Below are 23,242 nucleotides of genomic sequence, written 5' to 3'. Positions count from 1 at the left end.
TTTCCAGAGGCAGGGGTAAGGGGTAGGCAAAATGGGTAAAGGGAGTCAGAGGGTACAAACTTCTGATTGTAAAATAAATAAACCCTGGGAATGTAATATACAGCATGTTGACTAGAATTAACAATACTGTACTGCATATTTGGAAGTTTCTAAGAGGGCAAATCTTTCAAGTTCTCATAAAAGAAAGGAGGAAGGAAGGAAGGAAGGAAGGAAAGAAGGAAGGAAGGAAGGAAGGAGGGAGGGAGGGAAGGAAGAAAGAGAGAGAAAGAAAGGGAGGGAGAAAGGGAGAAAGAGATTTGAAAAAAGAAAAAGGAATTCATCAAATATCCAGCTCAAAGGATAAAGAGTTAAACAAGTATCAACAAATTGCAGGAGACTTGGGATAAAATGAAACTACCAGAGAGGAAAACGGGTCCCACAGAAAACATTTACAACCAAAATGCCATGGAGTATCTTATAGGAGATACTAGAAGATAATAGGAAATGATTCAAAAATTCTGAGAATGGAGGCGCCTGGGTGGCCCAGTCTGTTAAGTGTCTGACTCTTGATCTCAGCTCAGGTCTTGGTCTCAGGGTTGTGAACTCAAGCCTCACATTAAAAAAAAAAAATCTGAGAATGATTTCCATCATAGAATTCTACCCCCAGGTAATGTATGTGAAGTGTGAAGCTGCTCAAAAGCTTAAACATGTGTGTCTCACGCAACCTTTCTCAGGAAACTACTAGAGGATGTGTCCCACCAAAAGTGGGCTTAAGCCAAGAAAAAGGAAGAATGGGATCCAGAAAGCAGGAATCCAAAAGAGAGAAGTCAGAAGACTTGCTAGGATGCTACAGCCGGGTCAGAGAGAAACTATGCGAGGCCACAGCAGACAGAGAGAGCAACAAATAGCCTGGCTGGTGTGCTTCACCATAAAACTGTTTTGACTGTTTTTAACAGCTTTGTAGAACAGTTCGGGGAGGAACTATTAGGGCCCATGGAAAATTAACCAAACAGAAAGTGAGATAATTACTAATTCAGCAGGGGAAGTGAGAAGGCTGTTCAAAAAAGGAAATTTAATCATAATACACTCTATGGCTAAGCTGTAAACATATTTGCATAGTTGCAAATCACACCGGATACTAATTTCATCCAGTTGTTGGGCATAGGAGAGGTATGGGAAGCAGTGGATCTAAATGAATTAAATCACTAGTTTCTTAGTAGGAAATCCATAGGAAAATCAGCAGATAAATCTAGAAGTCGTGGTATATGAGCATGTTATTTGGAAGTAATTACCAAAAGCAGCTAGAAGAACTGAAAGTGTTTGTGTCTAGAGTAGGAGATGGGGTGGGGGAAAAGAGAGGATGGAGGACTGCTACTTTTCCTTGTAAGTTTGATTCAGCACATGTACTACTTTGATGAAAATTAGATTTTAAAAAGTATGAGTGTATTTTGACTTCCACAATTTCACAGATACCTAGACTAAGCCCAATTTCAATGGCAGAAAATTACAGAGCTTTTATTATATATATTTTGTTGAGAATCCTTTTTCTTCCTTTATTGATCAGAATAAGCCAAAGACAGTTTTGAGTTACAGAATTTTTGAGGAGAGGCAAACAATAATACACAGCTTTTTGAGAAAAATAGTGTCTTCTGATTTAGATTTATAGAGTTTAGGGTCATTTTTGATTTGTATAAGATAATATTTAGACAGCCAAATTTTAAAAGTGAGAGTTTCTGCTTGGAATTTGATTTTGTCCACCAATTGAGGAATGTGTTCTTTTACCTATAAAACAATAGTCTTGAATGGGGAAATAATGTTAAATGTGGAATTTAAATAAAGGTTTTGAATAAATAATGAGTACTTGGTTTTCAGTACTGCTGGATGATGGCACATATTAGACAAGAGGTAAGAACGGGACAAATAAACAGCTTCTGTAGGGTAAATTAAATGGGATGAACAAGACAGAACAAATGTTTCACAGATATTGAATTATGATCATAAAGCCACCCAGAATTCAAAATAATCCTAATACCACAAACCAGACTGATGTTTAGAAATCAACAGCCAGGGCGCTGGGTGGCTCAGTCATTAAGCGTCTGCCTTCGGCTCAGGTCACGATCCCAGGGTCCTGGGATCAAGCCCCGCGTCGGGCTCCCTGCTCAGCGGGAGGCCTGCTTCTCCCTCTCCCACTCCCCCTGCTTGTGTTCTCTCTCTCACCGTGTCTCTCTCTGTCAAATGAATAAAATCTTTAAAAATCAAAAAATCAACAAACAACATGGAAGAGATATGAGTCACATCTATTCTTTCGTCTTTGAACATGAAAAATAATCATAGAAAGACAAAAATGCCCACTTTCACCACATGTATTCAGCATACTGTCAGAAGTTCTAATCAGAGTAATTAGGCAAGAAATAAAAGATACCCAGATTGGAAAGGAGGACATAAAATTATCTCTGTTTGCAGATGACATGAATTTATATACAGATAACTGTTAAGATTCCACCAAAAAGGGGTGCCTGGATGGCTCAGTCAGTTAAGCATCTGCCTTCAGCTCAGGTCAGGATCCCAGGTCCTGGGATTGAGTCCCATGTCTGGCTCCTTGCTCTGTGGGGAGTCTGCCTCTCCCTCTGCCTGTGACTCCCCCCTGCTTGTGCATGCTCTCTCTCTGACAAATAAATAAAATCTTAAAAAAAAAAAAAAGATTCCACCAAAAAACCTGTTAAATAGATGAATTCAGCAAAGTTGATGAAACAAAATTAACACACAAAAAGTACTTGTATTTCTATACATTAACAGTGAACAACTGAAAAGTAAATTAAGAAAGCAATTGTTTAATAGAATGAAAGAGAATAAAATGCAAAGACTTGAACACTCAAAACTATAAAATATTGCTCAAAGAAATCTAAGATGATATAAATAAATGCAAAGTATCCTGTTCACTGGATACTTAATGTTGTGAAGATGACAATACTACCCAAAACAATGTATGGATTAAATACAATCCCAATAGTTTTTTTTTTTTTTCACAAATAGGAAAACCCCTCCTAAAATTCATATGGAATCTCAAGGGACTCCAAATAACCAAAACAATCTTTCAAAAGAACAAAGAGGACTCATACTTCTAGATTTCAAAACTTACTACAAAGTTAATCAAAACAGTGGTACTGGCATATGGACAGACATATAGGCCAATGGAACATAATAAATAGTCCAGAAATAAAGACTTGCATTTACGATCATTTGATTTTTGAGAAGGGTGACAAGACCACACATGGAAAGGACAGTCTTTTCAACAAATGGTTCTGGAAAACTGGACATCCACATGCAAATGTATAAATTTTATACCAGACACAAAAATTAACTTAAGATGGATCAAAGATCTAAACTTAAGAACTAAAATCATAAAACTGTTAGAAGGAAAAATAGGGGGAAAGCTTCATATTGGATTTGGCAATGATTTCTTGGATATGACACCAAAAGCAAATACAACAAAAGAAAAAGTAGATAAATTAGATCTCAACAAAATTTTTTAAAGATTTATTAGCCATTCTAGAGAGTGGGGGAGGAGCAGAGGGACAGGGTGAAAGAGAAGCCCAAGCAGACACCCTGCTGAGTGGGGAGCCCAATGTGGAGCCTGATCTCATGACCCCAAAATCATGACCTGAGCCAAAATCAAGAGCCAGAGGCTCAAATGACTGAACCCAGGAGGCCCTAGATCTCAACAAAATTAAAAACTTTTGTTCAACAAAGGACACTATCAAGAGAGTAAAAACACAACCCACAGAATGGGATCAATGCAAATCATATAACTGATAAGGGATTAATATCCAGAATATATAAAGAACTCTAAAAACAAACACAGGACTTGAACAGACATTTCTCCAAAGACAATACGCAAATGGCAAATAAGCACATGAAAAGATATTAAATCACGTCAATTAGGGAAATGAAAATCAAAACCACAATAAGATACCACTTCATACCCATTAGGATAAAAAAATTGAAAATAACAAGTGTTGATGAGGATACGGACAAAATGGAATCCGGGTACATTGCTGTCAGGAATGTAAAATGGTAGTCTGTGGAAATTAGTTTGGTGGTTCCTCAAAAAGTTCAACATGCAATTACCATGATCCAGCAATTCCACTCCTAGATATATATCAAAAAGAATTGAAAGCAGGAACTCAAACAGATACTTGTACAACAATGTTCATAGCAACATTATTCACAACAGCCAAAGGGTAGAAACAACACTTTGGATAAACAATATGTGCTATATACATACAATGGAATATTTTGCAGCCATAAAAAGGAACGAAATTCTGATACATGCTATATGAATGAAACTTGAAAACATTATTGTGGTGTAATAAAATATATATGTATTAGGTCTTTGTTCCTAGCTCCTGGTGCTGAGCTCCTAAAATCCTGGTAAATTCCTGAGTGATAGGGATACCTATTTTATGCTAATGACTCCTACTTGGGTATGGTGGGGAAAGGCTAGCTTCAGGATGGGGCTAGTTATCAGGAAAACTATGTGATTAGAAGGTTAGAACTTTCAGCCCCATCCCCAATCTCTAGGGAGGGGAGAGGTCAACCAATGATGCCAAGATAAGCTTTGGGGGAGCCTTCTGGATTGGTGAACACATCATATGCTGGGAAGGTGGCACACCCAGAGAGAACATGGAAGCTTTGACACACCCCCTACTCCCATACCTTGCCCTTTTCCATTTGGTTGTTCCTGAGTTGTATCCTTTATAATAAAATTGTAAGAATGGCTTTTTCCTGAGTTCTGTGAGTTGTGCTACTAATTATCCAACCTGAGAGGGTTGGGAGGAAATCATGGAAACCTCCAAATCTGTAGTAGGCCAGGCAGAGGCAGAAGTGGGGGAAGCCTGGAGGCCCTATTTGCAACTGGCACCTAAGTGGGGACAACCTTATGGGACTGAGGCCATACTTTGTAGGGTCTGTGTTAACTCCCTCCAATAGTTAGTGTCAGAATTTAATGGAATTGTAGGAAACCCAGTTGATGTCAGAGATTGGAGAATTGGCAATGGAACTATGTTATCTGGTGTCAAAGAAGACACAGAATAATTCTGCTAAGTGAAATAAGCCAGACATGAAAGAATAAATATTTTGATTCCACTTATATAAAATACAGAGATCGGGCAAATTCATAGAGACAGAAAGTAGAAAAGATGCTACCAAGGGCTGGGGAAAGCAGGGAATGGAGAGTTATTATTTAAAGGCTACAGAATTGCTGTTTGGGATGATGAAATAGTTCTGGAAATGAGTAGTAGTGATGGTTCTACAATACTGTAAATGTATTTAATGCCAATGAATCATATACTTAAAAAGGGCTAAAATGATAAACTCTGTTATGTACATTTTACAATACAAAGGTAACAAAAATAATTTTAAAAATAGTAATCAGATACAAATACAAAAACATATCCCACCTACCCTTGTAAATATTATTTCAAAGGTTCATAAATGCTATAAACTTCAGAGGGTCTCATATTTAAATTACTTAAAAGTGTAAGTATACTCCTTTGAATAAAATATGAATCTCAGAGTCCACAATGATAACATCAAGTAGGTGGGGAGAGCAGAAATTGGAAAATTCTTTCTTATAGAATGCCAACTAATAAATGTAGAATAGAGTTAGAAAATCACACTTTTGAAAACCTCATAGTAGTAATTATTTCAGGAAATAGTCAACTCAAAGATGCGAAAACTGGAGGGTGAAAGTTTGATGAGAAACAGATATTTACATAGTCTCAAAGTATCTCTCCATAAACTTAATACAAAGGAAAAATTTACAAGGAAGAAACCTGGTGGGCACCATTTTAACCACGTGATCAAAGTTATTACCGTTGCTAATGACAAAAACCAACATTATGTGCTTCCTGACATGAAACACTTGAAAGAGCACAGCATCATTTATGTAGTATTTCTGGAATAATGCATAACCTGAATCAAATCATGCAAAAACAGAGTGAAGGGTATCTACAAAACAGTCTGTCTTTTCCAAAAATGTCAGTATCATTAAAGACAAAGGGCTAGGGAATCATTCCAGATTAGTGACTAACGAGATAGGAAAACTAAATGCAAATTGTGATCCTGCTGTGAACCATGCATCAAGAAGAGAAACTGATATAAAGGATACTGAGACAACTGGTGAAATTTAAATCTGGCCTTAAGATTGGATAATACTAGATATCAATGATAAATGTCCTGATTTGGATCATTGCTCTGTGGTGCTATGAATGGATGGCCTTATAATCAAGGGTAAAGGTAAGGGGCATGGTATCTGCAATTTAGTATCAGTTCATTCAGAAGAAAACATTTAAATTATTTATAAATTTATATATGGGGGGAGGGGTGAGTGAAGAGAACAAATGTGACATAACAATTAGCCAATCTGGGTGAAGAGTATATGGGAGTACTGTGTACTACTATTGCAATTTTTCTGTAAATTTGATATTGTTTCAAAGTTAAAGTTTTTTTTTTTTTTAAAGGATATGAAAGATTTCCCACATGTTCATGCTTCTGGAGAGTCCCTAGCTTTCATCAGACTTGTGAACACTCCCTTCAAAAACTTAGAACATCCCCTTTTATTACTTGCATTTCTATATTTGACCATATTCCCTCATTCTTCTAAATGGCACTTAAATTCAAATAGCAAAGACAAAGATCTTGCATTGAGCAAGACAGGATGGCTTCCAGTTAGTCTGAGTATCAGAGAACAAAACAAGATTTTAAGGAAAGCAGTAAAACTTAAATACTATAAAAAAATAATAGCTTTTGCTACATTAGCAATGAATATTGTTCTTTCTTCCATTTTTAAAAACCAATCGTTGCCCCAAAACATTATTCTCACTTGTTTTATAATCATTTATTCATTCATTCTGGAAATATTTATTGATTTCAAACAAACACTGTTCACTGCCAGAGGGGGGAAAAAGCTGCAAATAATCATTAATTGACTCTTTTCATTGAAATTGAAATTAAAATATATTTATTACATTAGAAAGTGAGGTTTACTCTTTGTGGTTGAGACGGATGAATATGATTGTGGGTGAAAAATGAATAAACAGTAAAACAAAAAAAATAGTTTAAAATAAAATGTCACATATGCAATTTCACAAGAAAATGAATTGCAATTCACCTTTACTTTTATTTTATGTTGCTTAATTCTATATACATTACACATATACATATATACTCGTTATACAAAAATTTATACAAAAATCCAAGTAATTTAATATCTAAAAAAGGAAGAGGGAGATACTGCATTTGATTTCTGGTACTCTTCCACTTAAATACTTTTAAAATTCAGATTTCAAGGAGACAACAAATCGAAAGCCATTAATTTTTCAGAAAGCTTTGTGTTCACATAAATTTATCATTCAAGTATATTTTTATTGAAATAATAAACCATCTGACTGTTTGCAAAGTCAAACTGAATAAGCCATGGTACTGAGCAAAAGCAGAACTTTCTTTAGCTCTGCTTTTATCAGCCTAGAATCAACTTCTAACATATGAAATGTAGAGCACAACAGTGATTTTTAACCTTATACTATTAAATGCCATATTACATAGCTGACAATGCATAGCACACCCTATATGGTGTGTCTACAGATTCTTCCTAAAAAATATAATACTAAAAATAATAATGATTATTCGAAATTTTACTGTTCCTAATTTTTTTTATTCAATTTGAAAAACAGTGTATCTTTTCCATTGTGCTTGGCAACTGGACATCATACCTAAAGAAATAATTTAAACATCGTGTGGACCAAATATATACATAAACTTTTAAAAATTCTTGGTATTGTTTAATTCAGTTATAATTTCAGTTCCTTAGTTATCAATCAGAGCAAATATAAAGAATTTAAAATTTAAAAAAAGAATTTAAAATAATATTCCTCAACAAAGTGTTAGCATGTTTTTATAGAGTGAATTGTTGAGGCATAAAAACATTATATGATTCGCCCAAGGTCAGGAAAGGAATGAGAGGCAGATGAAAGAGTATTTCTTCTCTAACGTCAGTGTCTGTACTGAATTATGCCATCCTGCAAAATTAGCTCAGTGCAACAGATACAGAAATTAGATGCAGTATTTTAGGAATGTTTGTTTAACCTAAACTGCGATTATTAATGAACTTAATTTTTAAAATCTATATGTTTATTATACATTATCAGGAATTTATAAAAAGAAACATGATCATTTTCTGAATTATTAGGCATGTAATGAGTTACTGTTTAAATTTGACACAATTGATTGCAAAAACAAAATCAACAATACAATTTTAAACAAACAAGTTCAGTCTAGGATGCTTATTAATATTTTTTTAAATAGTAATTATAGAACCTACAAAATTTAGAGGACAGTACCACAGACACAAACATACTAATATAAATGGATTAAATCGTCTTCTAGTTGGTCTTTTGTTTTTTATGAAAACGTTCTAACAAAGCGCTCATAATGTTTCCCGGTATTCTTTGGTGCTTATCAATCAAAGCTTGAACAGCATTCTTTGTCTATTAAGAAAACAAAAGAAAAGCCATTATTCCTTTAGTTCTCAAAATAGATCATTTATGTTGTAAAGATTTTAATACACTACTTTCAAAAAAGTCCTTCTTAATTTAGCACCCATCTCTCCTCAAAATTAGTGACTTCCTTCTCAGCACACCCAACAGTGTAGTGTAGTCCTCATACTGATTTTATTATGCTGGAAGTAGTTAATGTTACATGGCTATTTTCTACACCAGACTGTAAGTTCCTTAAGACATAGCTTTGTATTCCTCCAGCACCGAGCACAGCAATGCTTTGCATACAATAAACACTACAAGGAATTGAAGGAGAAAAATCAGAAGAGAAAAAGTAGCAGGAAATTTTCTAGTGGAAGTTTTACTCCTTTCTATTCATGAATAAACTTTTGTGTATTTTTCTTTCATCACTACACACCCAAACAACTACAGCAGGCAGTGCAAGAGGAGAAAGAGAGGAAAACTATGAATGAGTTGATATACTTTTTAGTTCATTAGGTCAATTTCTAGAGAGTTTAATAGGAATTTAAATTAGGTCACAGCAATGGAAAAGTCAATTAAGATATAATAAGAAATTTCCTAAAACTATTTGTTTTCCATTAAATTCACGATAAACTTCAATAATTTTTACTTTTAGATCAGTCTGTGGCTATCTGAAAAAATTTCTGTGCATGCACATAATGCATGTGTGTACCCACATACACACTTCCTTTTAGATGCTAGCCTTTCAATAGCCTTCTTTTTGTAAATCTTGGACCTTCATCTTTTTTTTAAGTTTTTAGTTAAATTCCAGTTAGTTAACATACAGTGTAATGCTAATTTCAGGTGTACAATTTAGTGATTCACCACTTCCATTCATTACCTGGTGCTCATCAGAAGTGCACTCCTTAATCTCCATCAAATATCTCACCCATCCCTCCACCCACCTCCCTTCCGGTAATAATCCATTAGTTCTCTATAGTGAAGAGTCTAAGCTGCATCTCTTTTAAAATATAATTAATAAACCCTAGCCCAAAGATTTATTTTAAAAATATGCCTCTCTAGGGGCGCCTGGGTGGCTCAGTCGTTAAGCGTCTGCCTTCATCTCAGGTCATGATCCCAGAATCCTGGGATCGAGCCCTGCATTGGGCTCCCTGCTCGGCGGGAAGCCTGCTTCTCCCTCTCCCACTCCCCCTGCTTGTGTTCCCTCTCTCGCTGTGTGTCTCTCTGTCAAATAAATAAATAAAATCTTTATTTAAAAAAGTATGCCTCTCTAAAGCACAAGTTTTCACATCTGTGAAAGGAGAACTATTTCATACACTTATTGTAAATAATAAATGAAATTGCAACCATGTCTTCAGGTACTTGGCACAATGACTAAAAGTGGCTAATACAGGTTGTTTTCTGTGAAGTATATTCTTTAAATTGTATTCATGTATTTAGAAAACAGATGCTTTGGAAGCTATAACATTAGTGAAACAAGTCTCTAATCTCAAGCTCATAACTTAATAAATGGATCAAATACAAAGTAATAAAAATGTAAGATCATTTGTAAGATGTACCTGTCATCTGAGATGTGAAAAGAAAGCATTTGGAAGTTCAGACCTGAGAGCTCATTTGGTGGGAAATGACAGGGAAGGACACATGAATGAGCCGCTCTTTGGTCTGGGTCTCCAAGGACCAGTAAGATTTCACTGACAGTGAAGGCAAAAGCAGGAGGAAAAAGTCCACAAGAAAACAACTGCCTAGGAATGGTGAGTTAGTGAGTTTGGCTGGAGTTTCAGGTATGTGTTCAGAAGCTGGGTGTACAAGGCTCTAAAATTAGACTTCAATTAAATCATGAAAGGCATTAAACACCAAGTGAAAAAGTATAGACTTAATTTAATATAAATTGAGGTGTCAAGGAAGTGTTGTGGGTGCAGAAATATCAGGGTAATGATTAAGAAAATACAACTCTTGCAAAATCACCAATGACACCTTTCTGTCACCAAACCCAGTAACATTCTTTTAATCTTACTTGACCTCTCAATCACCATTGATCTTGCTTCTGAAATTCTCATACTGGAGGAAAAGCTAGATTTTCTTCTAGCTTTCAGGCTGCTCCTTTCCAATCTTCTCTGCAGATTTATAATCCCAAAATCAGGCACTGACTTACTCTTCAAAGGTTCAGACAACTTTAATTAACTTTCATTTGCTGATGACTCCTAAATTTGTATCTCCAGCCTGCTCAGCTTCATATAGGAATATTCAATATGACTTCCCATGAATGTTTTAAAGGCACCTCAAATTCAATATCCTTAAGACTAACCTAACGTTCTTTCCCTCATACTTTGTCCTTTTCTTAGTTCCCTCCCTATTTCAGCAAATGACACTACCATGAACCTAGCCAAGTAAGCCAAAACCTAGGAGTCACCCTTAACGACTCCTGCTTCCCACTCACAATGGCTAATCCATCGGCAACATCCATTTGTTTCACCTCCCAAATACCACTCACATCTAGCCACTTCTCTCCATCTTCTTTCCACCCTAACAATACATGTATACTATATATGCATGTATATATGAATAAACCTGTATTTACATATATGTGTGGATGTGTGAATGAGACTGTAGAGAGAGAGTTAAAGAGACAGACAGAAACAGACACTGTAAATACAGAGATGGAACAACAGCTTAAGCCTGAGAGAACTTTCAGGAAATGTCCCAAGTGCCCTGTTCAGCATTAGCACACTATATTTTAATTTAGATTTAGATAGTGCTCACAAAATGGTTTTCCACAATCAAATGACTGAACAATCTATCACCCATTTTTAAATGAAATTTCATTTCTACAATAATTTGGATGCTAATAATTTTGAATTTGTGATAATCCAGGGATTATCTTACAGTTTATGTTTATATTATTAACAATGAAGATTGGAAAATCATGACAATATATTCACAAAAGGAAAATTTCAAGTATTCCTTATTTCAAGTATACTTCAGTTCAAGAATGACAACGTACAATCAAAATTACGAATACGGCAACTATGTATTTAAATAAATTCCCCCAAGAAATTCTACTATGCTTTGGTAGACTACTTGCTCCTTTTGGTACTGATAATAAAGTACATAAAGTAACTGGAGAGGGTAATTGAGGTATTTCAAGGATTCAGAAAGGCCTTCTTTCATACTTAGTTTAAATAGGTAAGGTTGTACTATGTTTATATATTTTAATATATAAAATATCTAATTCTACCAGTGACATGAACATGAGTAAATTTTGCTCTCATATGAAAAAACCTCATATGAAAAATCAAGGCACTGGAATTTAACTGGAATTTTCCTTAACTGAGGAAAATAAGGGAACAGGATTCATTTAAGAGACCTGAAAAAAAGTCTGAGATCATCTAGTTCAATTTATCTGCTCTACAAATAAGGAAACCGGGACCGAGAGAACATATTTATCCGAAGTGACACTGCTGCCTAGTGGTAGTGCGAGGATTATAACCCAGATCCCTAAACCTCCACACCAGGCTTTTCCCCCTCCTTCTCTATTATCTTCTATTTTGCCCATAAAAATATATGGTATTTATAAAAAGTGTTCCTAAGTAGCTCTGACCCACTTAAATCCTAATAGACAGGAAAAAAATTTTAAAAGAACAAAACAGAATTTGGTTATATTCTACAGGAGAATGCAATGTTTGGGGGTAGCAAAAAAATGTGTTACGTTAATAGTAAAGTGCATGCAGGTAGAAGCAACGTCACTGGGTAAGGTCTCACCCTGGTGTAAAAGCTCGTGGAGGCCTATCAGTAAGGCATCACTTCAGGATCAAGATGAGCGAAGCATCATGCACACAGAGAGCATGTCCTGACCCTGAAAACCAGTGTCAAAGAGTTTTGTTTTCAGGATACAGGAGAACAATAAACTGTGAGTATATTTAATGGACCAGCAGCATAACTGGCAGTAAGTTTTCTAAGAATGAAGTTCATAGACAGGGCACATAATGTTTCTTTACAGTTCCCTTCGTGAAACTTCCTATCTATTTGAATTTCCTACCTGATTTTAATAGTCTCATCTAATATAACATTATAGCTGTTTCAGCTGTATATTCTTTTCTAAGTGTCTGGTCTTGCTGGGTCCCAGTATGGTATAGTAGGTTACCGTGATTCATTCCCTCTGCCTACCAGCCCCTGTCTTTTGGGCCATCCTTTGGGAAGAATACAGATACTGTCCCAGTAAAGTCTAGTGTGTCCGTGTGACTGCTTTGGCCAGTAAAATGTCAGTGGGAGTAAGTGAGCCACTTCCAAACAGAAGCTTTAAAAGTTTCCATTCCTGACATTTTCTTTTTACCATGGCAACATCCCACATGTATCAGCCTGAACCCAGGAGAAAGAAGACATGGACCTCAGGGGAAATACAACATGAACAAGAAGTAAGCTTTACTGTCCTAAGCCTCTGAGATTGTTTGTTTGTTACTGCAGCACACCCCAGCAAAACTAACTAAATCATCCAGTTTTCTTACGTGTAGAACAGAATAAGGTCTACCCTACAGGATTAAATCAGACTTATGCATAGGAAATGTCATCACAGATGACATGATCTTATACATAGAAAACCCTAAATACTCCATAAAAGAACAGTTAGAACTAATAAATTCAGCAAAGTTGCAGGATATAAAATCCACACACAAAACTCAGTCGTGTTTGTATACACTAACAATGAACACTCTGAAAACAAAACAAAAACCAAAAAACAATCCCATTTACAATAGCATCAAAAAGAATAAAATACTCAGGAAAAAAGGTAACCAAGGAGGAGAAAGTCTCACACATTGAAAATTATAAAACACCGCTGAAAGAAATTAAAGACACAAATAAACAGAAAGACATCTGTGTTCATGGATTAAAAGATTTAATATTGTTAAGCTGTCCATTCTATCCAAGGTGATCTACAGATTCAAGGCAATCCCTATCAAAATCCCAACAGCGGGCGCCTGGGTGGCTCAGTTGGTTGAGCGACTGCCTTCGGCTCGGGTCATGATCCTGGAGTCCCGGGATCGAGTCCCGCATCGGGCTTCCTGCTCAGCGGGGAGTCTGCTTCTCCTTCTGACCCTCTTCCCTCTCGTGCTTTCTATCTCTCGTTCTCTCTCTCTCTCAAATAAATAAATAAAATCTTTAAAAAAAAAAAAAAAAATCCCAACAGCATTTTTTGCAGAAGTAGAAAAAAAAATCTTAAAATTCATTTGCAATTTCAAAGGACTCTAAATAGACAAAAGAAGAAAGTTGCAGGCCTCATACTTGCCAATTTCAAAACATATGACAAAGCTACAAAAATCAAAACAGTGTGATACTGGCAGAGAGACAAATATATAGACCAATGGAATAGAATGGACAACCCAGAAATAAATACTTGCATATATGGCAAATGATCTTTGACAAGGGTGCCAAGACCATACAATGGGGAAAAGGCAGTCTCTTCAACAAATGATGGTAGAAAACTAGATATCCACATTAAAAAAGAATGAAGTTGAACTTTATCTTACATCATATGCAAAAAATTATCTCAAATTGGATTAAAGAACTAAACATAAGACCTAAAACTTATTATAAAACTCCTAGAAGAAAATGTAGGAGAAAAGCTTCATGACAGTGGATTTGGCAATAATTTCTTGAATATGACAACAAAAGCACAGGAAACAAAGCAAAAATAGACAACTAGGACTACATCAAACCAAAAACTTCTATACATCAAAAGAAAAAATCAACAGGGTGAAAAGGAACCTGTGGAATGAGAGAAAATATTTGCAAATCATCTATCTAATGAGGAGTTATATATAAAGAGCTTCTATAATTCAACAAAAAACCCAAATAATATGATTAAAAACATGAGCCAACACCTTGAACACACATTTCTCCAAGGAAGATATACAAATGGCCAACAAGCCTACGAAATGATGCTCAACATCAGTTGAGATAATCATTAGAGAAATGCAAATCAAACCATTGTTACAATGAGATACCATCTCACACCCATTAGGATGGCTACCATCAACAAAACAAAACAAAACAGAAAATAACAAGTGTTGGCGAGGATGCAGAGGATTGGAACCCTCGTGTACTGCTGGTAGGGATGTAAAATGGCATGGCCAACTATAGAAAACTGTATGGATGAGGCTCCTTGAAAAGTTAAAAATAGAATTATCGTAGTGTGAAATAACTGAAAATACATATTGGTCTCTGCTCCTGGCTCCTGGCACAGAGTTCCTGAAATTCTTATAATTTTCTAAGTGATAAGGGCACTAGAAGCACCTTTTGTTCTAATATTTGGTTTCTGACTCCAGTTCCTGATGCAGTGCTCCTGAAATCCTTATAATTTCCTGGGTGATAAGAGTGTCTTTTGTTCTATTGGACTTGTGGATGGCTTCTGGATAAGGGCTGGTCACCAGAAAGACCAAACCATGATTAGAAACTTAGAATTTTCAGCTCGACTCCATCATCCTCCATCAAATCCCAATAGTACAGAGTTCAGGGAGTTTCCAGGTGGGTGAACACATCCACACCAGGAAGGTGATGCACCCTAACTCCATAGGGGCCCTGCACTTGGAGCCCTCCCATTCTTTGCCCTACATTATCTCTTTATCTGGCTTTTCATCTGTATCCTCTATCATATCATTTAATAAACTGATAAAAGTAAGGGCATTCCTGAGTTCTGTGAGACATTCCAGCAAATTAATTGAACCTGGGGAGGGGTCATGGGAACCTCCAAATTGTAGCCAACTCAGACAGAAGTTGTGGGTTACCTGAGGACCCAGTACTTGAGATTAGCATCTAGAGTGGGGTGGGAATAGCCTTGTGGGACTGAGCCCTTACCCTGCGGCATCTATGCTATCTCCAGGTAGACAGTGTCCGAACTGAGTTAAATTACAGGACCTCCAGCTGGTGTCAGAGAATTGCTTGGTGGGGGAAAAACCTCCACACATTTGGTGACCAGAAGTGTCAGAAGTCACGTTGTGTGTAAAAGTAAAGGAGACTCACAAGTGAAAGAAAGGCATAGTACAAAAGAACTGGGCTTTTCCCTATAGGAGGGAAAAGCTGGAGTTTTTTCTTTCCACATATGATACAGCAATCTCACTTCTGGTATATATCCAAAAGAATTCAAAACAGGATCTTGAAGACATATTTGCACATCGATTTTACCTGTAGCATTATTCACAACAGCCAAGAAAATGGAAGCAACCCAAATGTCCAACAATGAATGAATGGATAAACAAATGTGCCATATACATATAATTGAATATTATTCAGCTTTAAAAAAAGAAGGAAATCCTGTCATAGCTACAATATGGATGGACCTGAAAGACATGCTAAATGAAATAAGCCAGTCACTATGATTCCACTTTCCTATGGTAGTCCAACTCATAGTACTAGAAAGTAGAATAGGGGTTGCCAGGGGCTGCAAGGAAGAAGTGGTGAGCTGGTGTATGATTCTCCTCACATGCAGGATCTAAAAAAGATGAATTCGTGGAAACACAGAGCAGAATGGGGGTTGCCAGGGTGCGGGGGAATAGGGAGATGATGGCCAAGGGTACAAACTTACAGTTCTAAGATGAGTAAGTTCTGAGGATCTAATGTGCAGCATGGTTACTTACAGTTAATAATACTGTATTATATGTTAGAAAGTTGCTAAGAGAAAAGGTCATAAATATTCCCACCACACACACAAAATGGTAATTATGAGGTGCTGGAAGTGTCATCTAACCTTATTGCGATAATCATTTCACAATATACACATGTATCAAATCTTCACTTTGCACATTAAACTTTTACAGTGTTATATGTCAATTATATCTCAATTATGAAGCTGGGGGAGAAAAAGAATCTTGCATTGACCATAAAGGAACCAGAATAAAATGTTGATGGATATATATGAAAAAAAAAGAGAGAGAGAGAAAGAATGGGTAGTTGGTGTTCAGTGGGTATAGAGATTCAATTTAGCAAGATGAGAAGGTTCTAGAGATTGGTTTCACAACAATGTATAAATATATATTTAGCACTAATAAAACATACACTTAAAAATGGTTAAGTAATAAATTTTATATCTTTTACAATTTTAAAACTTAAAAAAAATCACAGTATACATACAAAAGGCTGGTATAAAGTTATAATCAAAACACATTCATCCCATTCTCCAGGTGATTCAATAATATGACATTCATGGCTTTTATCTAGTTCTATACTCTCCGAAGGTGTAACTGCAAGCTGAGTGGTCTTTTCTTCCTTCATGTCTTTGCAGGGATGAATATTACTGATCACTCCTGTTTTTTAAACATCCTCACCTGTTGACTTCTCTCACACAAATTTACTTATTCCCCACCTCTCTGCCATCTCCCTTTCTGTCAGCTTTGGGTGTTTTCCTTGGTACACCCCTTACATGTTACTTATCCTACGGTCTGTCCTAAGTCCTCTTTCTTCTCTCTCTAAGCTGCTTTGTAAGGCTCATGACTTCAGTAACTGTCTCATGCAGATAACTTCTAAATCTTCATCATCAATTCTGACCTTTCTCCCAAACTCCAGTGCAATATTTTTTAAAACCTATGCAGGGGCGCCTGGGTGGCTCAGTTGGTTAAGCATCTGCCTTAGGCTCAGGTCATGATCTCAGGGTCCTGGGATCGAGCCCTGAGCCCTGTGCTGGGCTCCCTGCTCAGTGGGGAGTCTGCTTCTCCCTCTCCCTCAAATAAATAAATAAAAAATTTTTTAAAAGTATGCATATAAACATATACATACATATCCTGCAGGGAGCTATAGAATTAGGTTTCAAGTCTGGTATTTTCTATCGCTGTAAAATCTCTCAAATCTGCAGCCTGCTCTCCCTTTCAAGTAGATAAAAATATCATTATGTAATTCATTCATTCATCAAACATTTATTGAGATCTAATTAAATACCGAACGCTGTGCTGGGAACTGGAGACACAAGAATTCATAGCATAACCTCTGCTCTTAAAGAGTACACTTATATGTATCTAAGTAATCACAATTTCTAGAGTCATCTTCACAAACCATTGCAGAGAAACAGATTATACATCTGCTTGCTTCCGCCAAACAAATTTGAATGAAACTGATATGAGCCATTCCCAATCAGAGGCGTATCCTAATTGAAATGTATTTGGTAGACAAATTCCCTAGTCTGACAGTTAAGGGCCTAAAAATATAGCTCCTACTTACTTTTCCAGTTTCATCTCAACCAAACCCTACCCATCAAGATAGTGATTCCCCAATTGTTATTAAGTGCTACTGAAGGAAAAATAAGGAGAGGGTTTTGGTCAGGTGAGAATGGAAAATGTGTTTTGAAACAAAGTTAAAAAGACCTCTTTGTTGCAGGGCTTCTTAGAACCTTTAATATGTTAATGTGTTTCGCAAAATCCCTGGAGGAGAATTTATCAGGCAGTTTTTCCCAACCCTGCTGTTCTAACCCCCTCAGACTGCTCACCATTGTTGGTACATGGTCAAACTTCCCTACCGCCATTTCTTTGTTCATACTCTTCCTCCAACCCCAAGTCCACATGTCCAAGTCACATCCTTCTTTCAAGACCCACCACAAATGCCCTCATTCCAGAAAGATTTTCCTATTTTTTCCTTCACAAAGCAGTATTTTTCCCCTTTGAGCTTCTACTGTCTCACTCAAATTCAGCCTCCATATTGCTTCCAGTGATCTTTGCAAACGCAAACCTATCACACCATTCACCTATTTTCAAGAGCACCACATGCCGCCCCTGCCCCGGCTTTCAGGAAACAAAATCAATTATAGGCCATCATAGTCCAGACCCGTCCTGTGTTTCTAGCCTCATCTTCCATAACATATATTCCTTTTAGCTATAAAAGACTACTCTCAACTCCCCAAAGATTTTATGCTGTATCATATTGCCATCCATTTATACATTCAGTTTCCTCTACCTCATTACTCTCTGTCCAGCTAATTCCTTGTCTTTCCAAACTGAATTCAACCATCATCTCTCTCAAGGAGGCATCCCCGATCTAATTTAGATATCTTTCCTTTGTGCTTCCATAATACCCTAAGACAGCAGTTCTCAATCAGGTGAGATTTTTCCCCGCTGGGGGTTACATGAAGAGGTCTGGAGGCATTTTTTATTATCACAATGAGTGAGGGTCACGTGAGGATGGGGAGTGCTACTGGCATTTAGTGAGCAGAGGTGAGAGATGGTGGTAAGCATCCTCCGGTGCACAGCACAGGCCTCCACAACAAAATGTCAGTAGCACCCAGGTTAAGAAACCTTGCTGTAAGCACACCATTGTGGTTAATGCATCACCATATAAATGCTGATTTGGTTCTTCAGCTCCCACACTGGACTGCAAGTTTCTAGGACGACAGTATTCACTATTGTTAATAATGTTAATACCCAGCATTCACGGAGCACTTACTGTATGTCACTGACTGTTCTAAACAATGATCATGTAAAATCTCACGTAATCCTCAGGGACAACTGTGAGTGGGTACTATTCTCTTCCCTGTTCTGCAGACTCCCTGAGGTCACACAGCACACAAATAGTGGAGCTAGGAACGACCTGATTTCATAACCCACACTCTTAAAAACTATTCCATTTTTCTGCCAGGATATTTCTATCAAACAAGAACAATACTTTCTTTTTATGGAAGTCAACTCTTTCTTCTGGACATCACTTATGACACTTTTTAATTACCAGTGCCAAGAGCCCCAACCTCTCAGCACTTGTGACATTTTAAAATGAGTGGTTCTTTGTTGCGGGGGGCCATCCTGTGCATGGTAGGAAGTTCACCGGCATCCCCGGCCTCTACTCACTACATGTCCGTAGCCCCACCACCTCCCAGGACCTGCCTGTCATGACAATAACTAAATATCTCGAGACACTGCCAAATGTACCCTAGGGAAAAAGCACCACTGATCTCAAGAACATGTCTGTGGAATTAATGAATTCAATTTTAATATAATAACTGAAAGTAAAAATCTGTTCAAAGATTAAGAAAGAAAGAATAATTTACCTTTTCAGCTAATTCTTCTGCTGTTATCTTTGGATCATAGGGGATAGGATCACCTAAATAGGTGCGTAATTTCACTGGAAAACCACCATACATTGGAGCAAACGGATAGCGGAATTTTTCATAAAGCCACCTAAATAACCCTGTTTTAAAGTAAACACAATTATTTTAATTGGTTAAATATTCTGAGCAACTGTGAACTTTCAAATTAATAATTAATAATGTAAGACTTAGAAGAAGGTAGCGAACAGTATCACCTCCTGGCAATTAACACAATGTTTTTTCTTAAAGATGAGCTTTTCATCAATTCTAACGAATGTAGCACATTAATGTAAGATGTTAATAATATGAGAAGCTGGAGGGTGGTGAGAAGCTTTATGAGTACTCTTTTGTACTTCCACTCAATTTTTCTGTAAAGCTAAAAATGACCCCCAAAATAAGGTTTATTAATTTTTTTAAAAATGAGCTTTCAAAAATATGAGAATTTTAAAAGGCAAACCAATTACTATTATTACAAAACCATGGGTAAAGACTGCAACCAAAAGCTAGAGGCTAAAAAGTTTAGAGACTCACAAATAAAGACTTATATGAATAAAAGAAAAAAAATAAAAGCATAAGATAAATTCACATAAACATGAAACTAAAATGCACCAACAGGTAAAGAAAAAAACATTACGGTAAATTAAGAAAAATGCAAAGAGTAGCAAAGAATTACTAATGCTAATGACCAAGTATGAAATTTAGCAAGATTAAAAGCAGTAATAATGTAAAATAAACTGGAGGATTAAGTAAAAAAAGAAAGTCAAAAAGCAGTCAACAGTAATTTTTAAACCACTTTATAATTAAAGAAACAAAATTAGGAATAATTTGTTATGCAACTAAAATTCTGAAGAAACAACCTGAGAGAAAATTAGAAGAAATAATTCTACAGCAACAGCTAAACCTCACATCAATCTGCCTTTCCACCTTAAATTTGAAAAAAAAAAAGGAAAAAAATGTTAACACCTAAAAAAAGTAATAGAATATCAACAACATACCAACATTACACATAAAAGAAACAACAGAAGTTTAAAGTTTTTTAGGAGGGGATCTGTATGTGGATAGGAACAATATAGTGCTAGGGATATAAAATATAGTCAATCAAATATATAAACCATAGGGTATAAAAACAAACAGAAAATTTCAAAATAAAAAGAAAACAACAGAGAAATTGCAAAGAAAAAGCACTTCTAATCGTTATCACTCCTATAACTACACTCAAAGCTTATTTTGTTACCCATAAATTAAAGTTAGGCAAAAAGAACTTTACAATATAAATGTATCATGGTTCAAAATATTTAAAAAGCAAAAAACAAGAAGTAACAGAAATGAACCAAAGCAGACGATACATCCTTAGGTTGTTAATCTTAATTCAGTATCATATTGTCATCCATTTTTAAAGCTATAACTTCTTCAGCAGTGAGTTAGGAAGATAATCTGGGCAATGGGTACATTTGTTCTAAACCTCAACAGCGTGGTTCAACCAAGGAAATTAGATAACTCACTCTGTAATTTTAAGAAGCCCATGAAACAAATAAGCTTCAGTATGTATGTGAGACTCTTAATAAAAATCTAACATCTAAGAACTGCCATTACTTAGAATCAGTTATCATTTAGACTTTAAACAGAAAAACATCTAAATAATATATCCATTATCTAAAGTAGTAATTCAAAAGAATTTCTTAATAGTGTTCAAAAGCCCAAGTATTTCAAAGATTATATTCTAAATATTACATTATAATTAGAAAAATCGTATGAATCAGAACTTACTTGTTCCTCCAAGTGATCTAAATCCTTCTCGAATATTTTGTGTAAACATAGGAATAATGGGCTAAAGAGAGAATTTGAATTAAAAAATAAATATATTGATACATTCAATATCTCCACTGAGTCAATAATGCAAAATTTTGAGGGCCTGTTCAAGATTATGAAAATGAGGTATTTTTAAAATAAAGGTATACTTTTATTACCAGTGTGATTTATCAGACTAAATTTAACTTGATCTGTAAAAACAAAAATTGGAAACACTACCCTCTAGTGGTAACACATAATATTTCATTTACCAACTTTCCTACCTTCCACATAAACTCTTGACCCTCAAAATAAGATTGCAGTAATCATTAATTTCATTAAATAAAATTAACGTATAGTGTGCTCACTGGAGAAAAAGTTACAAGGTAGATATTCCCTCTATGGGGAAATTTATATAAATTTAAATGACAGGTTTTGGCAAGATGCTGTCACGGAACTACGGAAACACTATTTTTTCGTGTGTGAGATTATTAAATCTAAAAATTTTGAACATCAATGAAAAGTATGACTGCAAAAAAAAAGGAAAATATATAAAACAATTCCTTTTAGCATTAATTTTAGAGGATTTCTGCTCACAAGTTCATGGTTTTTATTGTTCCATGAATATCTGTGATTAAGTATGATTTTTTAAATGGAGACCTTAATTAAACGTCCTAAAACAATGATGAAGCAGCAAAGGATCATATAAGGAGGTTCCACCCTGGTGAAACTGAAGTAGATAAAAAATTGAATAAAAACATTTTAAAATGCACATAAAATACATTGAATTAAATGATGTTTTAGAATTTAGAAAACTGAGTATCACTTTACTTACATTCTACCATCAGTATTTGCCTAATACAGAGTTATCTGCCTTAGTGAACAGGGTTTGAGATATTTAAATAAGTTGACACTTAAAGAGCCACTCTTACTCAGCTGTGGAAAACAGTAAAATATGGTGGACTGAAGGAAAGGAACTACAGGTAGAGCTTTCTTCATAAAACGTATTACCTCACACAGAACTACTGATCATTTATTTAGTGTATTTCTCCCCTCTCCAGAAAGAAGACCTCCAACAGCAGAGACATTGTTTTGTTTACTGTTGTATCCCCAACACCTGGAATAGTGCCTGGAACAGACTAGGTGCTGAAACAAAGTGTGATGGATGAATTAAAGAAGGAACGAAGACACACGACAGAGAGACAATGCACATAATGAAGTAGTTTGTATTCTCTGAATATAAAGTGTCGGAAACAGGCAGCAGCAATCTTAAAACCAGTTTGGAAAAAAGAAGTCAGGTAAAGAAAGGCACTCTGATGGAAGAATTTAAAGTTTCATGGTGTTAATTCACAAAGCTAAAACATAAAACACTGACTCTTTCATACAAAATTCAGATTATGATCTAGGAAACCAACACTAGTTTTGCGAAATAGTGACTGCTGACATCCTAATGTTTTAAAGAGTTATAAAATGTCTTTAGAGTTGAGAACATAAAATGCCCAAAAAGGACCAGAAACCTTTCAGCTCGTATATATACCCTTTGTCTTCTCTGACCAGTACTGCTGGATTTATGTCTGACTGGCATGAACCCCTAGGTTCATACTGAAGCATGCACTTTATAAAGACTCTTCAGGGTACATACCACCCTTTAAATAGCTTACTCTCCAGAAGCTCGATATATCTAGAACCTACTCAATAGGAAAATGCTTACCCTAGCAGGCTCAGTATTCCAGGCTAGAGTCTGGGCATATGATTTCTAAATTTGCATTCAAGCTAACAGCCTTAAAGCTATAAGCATTACTTTATTACAACTTGATACTGAAGTACATTATCCATTCCTTTCCTTGTACACCTTCTGCATATAAGGTATTAGCATAAGTAACCT

General features: G+C 35.9%; 1 protein-coding gene across 1 annotated transcript in view; it reads right to left on the bottom strand.

Moving 5' to 3' along the window:
* Positions 1-7,173: 7,173 nt before the first annotated feature.
* Positions 7,174-23,242, bottom strand: part of TMEM68 (transmembrane protein 68) — a 47,891-nt gene continuing 31,822 nt past the window's right edge. The window contains exons 6-8 of the mRNA XM_028119015.2: positions 21,337-21,397; positions 19,531-19,670; positions 7,174-8,525 (exon numbers count right to left, since the gene is read on the bottom strand). Coding sequence (XP_027974816.1) covers positions 8,421-8,525; positions 19,531-19,670; positions 21,337-21,397 — 306 coding nt within the window. The 3' untranslated portion in view covers positions 7,174-8,420. The remainder of the gene's footprint in view (positions 8,526-19,530; positions 19,671-21,336; positions 21,398-23,242) is intronic.

This window comes from Eumetopias jubatus, unplaced genomic scaffold (assembly GCF_037043125.1).
Source record: "Eumetopias jubatus isolate StellerSeaLion01/CBP00866 unplaced genomic scaffold, mEumJub1_p1.0 scaffold_4, whole genome shotgun sequence".
Classification (NCBI taxonomy): domain Eukaryota; kingdom Metazoa; phylum Chordata; class Mammalia; order Carnivora; family Otariidae; genus Eumetopias; species Eumetopias jubatus.
The sequence above is the reverse complement of the archived record's forward strand: the minus strand, read 5'-3'. Positions and strand labels throughout refer to the sequence as shown.